The 6,516-nt window shown below is 37.6% G+C and overlaps 1 protein-coding gene and 1 long non-coding RNA gene across 2 annotated transcripts in view; both read left to right on the forward strand.

Moving 5' to 3' along the window:
* Positions 1 to 895, forward strand: part of LOC144973387 (uncharacterized) — a 6,123-nt gene extending 5,228 nt beyond the window's left edge. The window contains exon 2 of the long non-coding RNA XR_013645542.1: positions 1 to 895. This exon is cut by the window's left edge and continues 1,223 nt beyond it. This is a non-coding gene — a long non-coding RNA (uncharacterized LOC144973387).
* Positions 896 to 5,376: 4,481 nt separating this feature from the next.
* On the forward strand, positions 5,377 to 5,796 carry LOC144973992 (uncharacterized). The gene has a single exon (XM_078916879.1). The coding sequence runs from the start codon at positions 5,377 to 5,379 to the stop codon at positions 5,794 to 5,796; it is 420 nt and encodes a 139-aa protein (XP_078773005.1).
* The last annotated feature ends 720 nt before the right edge of the window (positions 5,797 to 6,516 follow it).

Genomic DNA, 6,516 nt, shown 5'->3' on the forward strand with positions numbered 1-6,516 from the left:
TGAAAAGAAAGCAAGTCATTGTTATTGCTAAATCGTTTATATTGTACTGCAATTGTATTTTATAAAGATAAATCACTGTGAAGGGGAACCTGACAGCTGCACGCTTCACACGTTAAGATGTCAGAATTGATGTCGGGCAAAGTATGTTTTTTCCCTGATCCTCCCACCCTCTTCTGTCCATCCAACAGGGTCTGTTAGAGCTGATGGAAAGTACTTTGTAATAGCATTCTATCAAAAGGATAGCAAGCATGGTCTATTTAATGCTCTAGAAACCAGGTCAAACACTTGGCTTTATGGCTCTGAAGGACTACATTATTTTTATCAATGTGATAGATAAGACCTTTGGGTGGGGTTCCGACCTCCAATAGTGGGTAGGGAGGCACTTATTGTGTCTTCTAACCCCCCCCCCCACTCCCCTATATCTGTTTTCCAACTTGCTTTCTGTCTTTGTCTTGGACTGTGATTACTTGGTTTTTTCTTGGTTCTGGCTGGAACTTGACTGAGAGGGAAGCAGTCGAATGTATAGTTAGAGTTTTTGAAGATGATATTTTTTTTTGTTTTGTAAATCATCTCTCTGTTATGCACTGTATTATTTTTGTTTGATATATGTTATGATTTGTAAACATTTGAGTGTGTTCCTTTTATTGGGGACATGTGCTTCTGTCAGGATGAGACATTAAGGTGATCTCAAACTAATTACACTGATAGTGTGCACTTGAAATACATCTGTTCCCTATTTGAACCAATTCCCCCTCGTCTTATTTTTCTCAGGTGCTGTAATTCTTGAACTTTTTACTATTCCATCTTCTTCCTTTTTACTGGCGCTGATATGACCTAATTGTGTTACACGCGCTGTAAAACCCCCCAAAAAGCAGCAATAATAAATAAATTTAAATTTAAATTATAAATTTAAAAACAAACAAACAAAAGAAAACAACAAAAACCCAAACAATCGATTGGAATTGATGATGGTCACATTAGTGATATTTCCCTTATCCATATTTATTATGAAATTCATATTTATCATGCCATTGTATTTATCAATATTTTCTTAAACGTAAACTTTGTTTATGCTTGTCTCAAAAATGGTGATTGATTAAATGATTATTCGAAAAATGAAACAAACCTTGTGACAACATTAAATAAGGAGATCAGAATGGGGTCTTTTACCTCCCATATTGGGCAGAAGGTCACACTGTGTCTTCTGGGTGGGGATTCTGACCTCCCATAGTGGGCAGGGAGGTACATGCTGTTTCTTCTTTCCCCCCATACCCGTTTCCCAATTGTTTCCTGTCATTGTCTTGGAATGAGATTACTTAGTTTTGTCCTGATCCTTGCCGGAGCTCCTTGGCTGGGAAGGGAAACAGTCGAATGTATAGTTATAGTTTTGGGAGATGATATTTTTTTCCTTGTAAATCATCTCTCTGTTATGCATTGTATTAATAATATTGAGTTTACATATTATATTATATGATTGGTAAACATTTGAGTGTATTCCTCTTAGTTGGGACATGTGCTTGTGTCTGGATGAGACTTTTAGGTGATCTCAAACTAAGTACATTGGTGGTGTGCTCTTGGAATCTACATCTGATCCCTATTTGTTCCCAGTTCCCCTATGTCTTACTTTTTCTTGGGTGCTTTAATTGTAATTCTATAACTTTTTACTATCCCATTTTCTTCCTTTTTACTGGCGCTGATATAACCTAAATGTGTTGCAAGCGCCGTAAAACCCTTAAAACAAACAAACAAACAAACAAACAAACAAACAAACGCTGTGTCTTCTATCCCCTATATCTGTTTTCCGAGTTGCTTTCTGTCTATGTCTTGGAATGCTATTGCTTAGATTAGTCCTAGGTGGGGTTCCTGACCTCCCATTGTGGGCAGGGAGGTACTTACTGTGCCTTCTATCCCCCAATATATGTTCTCCAACTTCCTTTCTGTCTTTGTCTTGGAATGAGATTACTTGGTTTTGTCCTGGCTCTGGTCGGGACCCTGGCTGAGAGGGAAACAGTAAAATGTAGAGTTAGTTTTGGGAGATGCTATTTTTTCCTGATAAATCATCTCTCTGCTTTACACTGTATTATGTTTTGTTTAGATATATATGATTTGTAAACATTTGAGTGTGTTCCTTGTAGTAGGGACCTGTGCTTGTGTCTGGATGAGACTTTTAGGTTATCTCAAACTAAGTACTTTGATAGTGCTGGAATCTACATCTGTGTCCTATTTAAACCAATTCCCTTTGTCTTACCTTTTCTTGGGTGCTTTAATTGTAATTCTAGACCTATTTGCTATCCCATTTTCTTTCTTTTCACTGGTGCTGATAAGACCTAAATGAGTTGCAAGCACCGTAAAACTCTTTTAAAAAACTTAACAAAGACAACATTAGATTTGTCATAGCCCTGGCCGGGGTCCTTGACTGGGAAGGAAACAGCCAAATGAACAGTTTATATTGGGAGATGATACTTTTTTGCCTTGTAAATCACCTCTCTATTTTATGTACTATAATTTTTTTTGTTTTAAATATATAATGGCCTGTAAACATTTCAGTGTAGTCCTCTTAATAGGGACTCATTCTTGTGTCTAGATGAGACTTAGATTATCTCAAACTACTCCCATAGTGGGAAGGGAGGTACTTACCGTTTCTTCTATCCCCCTATATCTGTTTTCCAATGGAAATGAGATTACTTGGTTTTGTCCTGGCCCTGGCCGGAGCCCTGGCTGGAGGGAAACATTCAAATGCATAGTTGTTGTTTTGGGAGTTGATTTTTTTTCCTTGTAAATCGTCTCTCTGTTATGTATTATATTTGTTATTTTGATGATGTAAGCATTTGAGTGTATTCCTCTTTGTTGGATCTTGTGCTTGTGTCCGCATGAAACTTAAAGGTGATCTCAAACTAAGTACATTGGTGGTATGCTCTTGGAATCTACATCTGATCCCTTTTTGTTCCCAGTTTCCCCTGGTCTTACTTTCTCTTATGTGCTTTGATTGCAATTCTTGAACCTTTTACTATCCCATTATCTTCCTTGTTACTGGCGCTGATATAACCTAAATGTGTTGCAAGCGCCGTAAAACCCTTAAAAACAAAAACAAAACATCTCAAACTAAGTACTCTGATAGTGTTCTCTTGGAATCTTAATGTTTCCTACTTGAACCCTTCTCCATTGTCTTACTTTTTCTCGTATGCTTTTGATTCTAAATCTATAGCTGTTTTGAATTTTACATTTTCTTCCCTTTTACTTGCGCTGAAATTACCATTTTTTGGGACTTACCAGACGGCGGTGCAGACGTTTAGGTGATAGCGACAGTGGTGGTAGGATAAAACACAGTGACAATAAATCCTAACACTATACATTTATTCTTATTGCTGTATGTCATTATATACCTTATGAAACAAAAGGAGCTGAGTTTCTACCATCGGGACGAGAGAAAAGTCATTTTCACTCATCCAAGTAGGCAAAAATTGCGTTTCACTCCTCGAAGGAAACTAAAAGTGAGTTCCACCTCGATGTATGTAATAGCCCGATCATTTGAAACTCTGAGATTACACAGATTTGTCCTCTGAGTCCACACAGAAATTTCGAGGCAAATTAAAGCACGGACAGCCGAGCTAGAGGCCTTTCCTCATATGAAATATTTACGCAATCGCAATAACACGATTTTTATGTTATATCACTCTCTACTTTTAGTATAATATCATTTAACCTTTACCAGTTTATAAAATATCTTCATAATCATTTGATTATTTATTTATATTGGACACGAATTTTATTATAAGTCTGGGTGGGGATCCTGACCTCCCATAGCGGGCAGGGAGGTACATGCTGTGTCTTCTATCCCCCCCATACCCGTTTTCCAATTGTTTCCTGTCATTGTCTTGGAATGAGATTACTTAATAATTTTGTCCTGACCCTTGCCGAGGTTCCTTGGCTTGGAGGGAAACAGTCAAATGTATAGTTATAGTTTGGGAGATGATATTTTTTTCCTTGTAAATCATCTCTGTTATGCATTGTATTATGTTTAATTTACATATTATATTATATGATTTATAAACATTTGAGTATATTCCTCTTAGTTGGGACCTGTGCTTGTGTCTGGATGAGACTTTTAGGTGATCTCAAACTAAGTACTTTGACGGTGTGCTATTGGAATTTACATCTGTTCCCTATTTGAACCAATTTCCCTTTGTCTCACCTTTTCTTTTGTGCTTTAATTGTAATTCTAGAACTTTTTACTATCCCATTTTCTTCCTTTTTACTGGCGCTGATATAACCTTAATGTGTTGCGAGCGCTGTTAAAAACCCTTAAAAACAAAACAAAACAAAATTATTATAAGTATATTTGACACATAGTCAAAATAATATATCCGCTTGTTGTTCCACTGTACTTTTAAAGACTTTTAATATTCTTGACCAATTTTTATTTAATTTATTATTATTTGATATTTCTTTTAGATATGTTGTGATACAGAATTATAATTTCCACACAAGGATCAATAAAATATATCTTATCTTACCTTATCTTTGAAGTGTGAGAACCAATAACGTGGTGGGGTTTGGCTACGGCCTGAAATGGTCTATTATAAAATAATTTTTTTTCTAGCCGTCCTATTGATCCAATCGCTTTGAGACTCGGGGATAACGATGAGAATAGAATAATGCGTTGAGCTATGCCATACTCAACGCGCAAATGTGCGTACAATTTTGCATAATTGCTCATGCGCCACTGGTGCGCGAAGGGTTCAAACCTCACGGGTTATACTAAATTGAGGCATCCCAGACCTTTTCTGAGTCTACACTGAAAATTTCAGCCAATTCAGATCACGGATGGCCGAGGTATTATATTCGAAGCAAGTAAAACGTGATTTTTAGTTCTATACAGGGACAGAAAGCAATTTTCACTCTTAGAGGGATGCTGAAACGGATTTTACACCGAATTCGCAAGATGAAGGTGGCCATTAACTCATAGGCAAGGCAGTGTGTCTTTATCTCAGGGTCAAAGTCAATCCTGTCTGTTGTCAAGTCAACGGATAAGCGTCTACGAATCTACGATCTGAGGCTTTCGGTCGTGAAAAAGATTGAAACTTTTTTTCAATTTGACTCATTATCATTAAAAATTGTTGTTCCCTTTTCATGTCATAGTTAATCTTTATGAAATATGATTTTATTTAAAATTGACTTTGAGTTCTTTAATGTATTTTGGAATATCTTAGGTATAGGCTGCATGGTAATGGTTACTGAATGATGGGCAGGTAACGTCTGGTGGAGTTTCAATTCCCACCAAGAAGAGCAATCCCCACCGCTTTATATAAATAAGCACCAATCTACAGGCAATAGCAGTGAGAGTGACATTTGCACAGACCAATCACCATCTGCTCAATGTACATCACACCAGATCATCGCCTGCAATCTGCTGAGCTAGAGGAACTTCTAAACCAAATCCCTCCCCCCTATGTAATAATGGAGGACTTCAACGCCCACAGTTCTCTCAGGGAAAACACAGACACAAACCATAGGGGAAATGCAGTGGAGGCATTCATAATGAGAACTGGTGTATGCTTAGCAAACGGTTTTGAGGCAACACGTGTTAACACTCACAATCTTATCACATCTGCCAGTGATCTCAGTTTTTGTGATCTCATCCTAGCTCCAGAGCTCTCCTGGACTGTAATCGATGCCGATCATGGTTCTGACTATTTTCCAATTTGCCTTCGGCGAGCAGATCAGGAAACTTTCTCATATGAGTGTCACAGACTCCTTACGACAGCTATGACAAATTCACAAATATTCTATCTGTAGTAGGGATGTAAACTTATTCACTTCACTTAATGGGTGAATGTATGTTATGCGCAGGATGTTGGCGCAAAATCATCAATTGAAGAAATTAAAGGTGTTATAAAGATTTTGGAAGCGGAAACTTCGAGAGAGCAGGAGGAGGAGTTGTAGTTGAAGGTACTAAGTAAACGTGGCCTCTATCTGTCTAGGGGTATTCGATCAAGCCACGTCCCGGTTCCCAGATGGATTGTTGACTCTTGGAAAAAGAGGAATTTAAAACACAGAGATAAACTAAGGAATGAAATAAGCAAAGTAACTTAAGTTACAATAAAATAATATATCGTTTAATAAAGTAAAAGCAAGAGTCAGGTTTGATCAAACAATGATCAACATGCAATGACGGTAACAATAACGACAACAATTACACTACATACTACATGCGCTACACAGTCACACACACACTATAGGTAGCAATCATTCGTCACGCGACAGCGATCACGACTCACAACATTATACCAACTGTCGTCGTCACCATCGACGCTGTCCGCGTCACAACATCATCGTCGTCGTCATCATCATCACCACCACATCAGCATCATCATCATCATCATCATCATCATCATCATCATCATCAACACCAACATCATCATCATCATCATCATCATCATCATCATCATCATCATCATCATCGCCATCATATTATAATCATCACATTCATCTGATGAGACCAGAGAGCAAACAAAG

Source organism: Berghia stephanieae, chromosome 5, assembly GCF_034508935.2.
Source record: "Berghia stephanieae isolate SIO BIC M18660-M18661 chromosome 5, UCSD_Bste_1.3, whole genome shotgun sequence".
Classification (NCBI taxonomy): Eukaryota; Metazoa; Mollusca; class Gastropoda; order Nudibranchia; family Aeolidiidae; genus Berghia; species Berghia stephanieae.

Excerpts from the sequence above, each read along its gene's own strand:
- LOC144973992 (XM_078916879.1), top strand. The coding sequence starts at position 5,377 with ATGTACATCACACCAGATCATCGCCTGCAATCTGCTGAGCTAGAGGAA.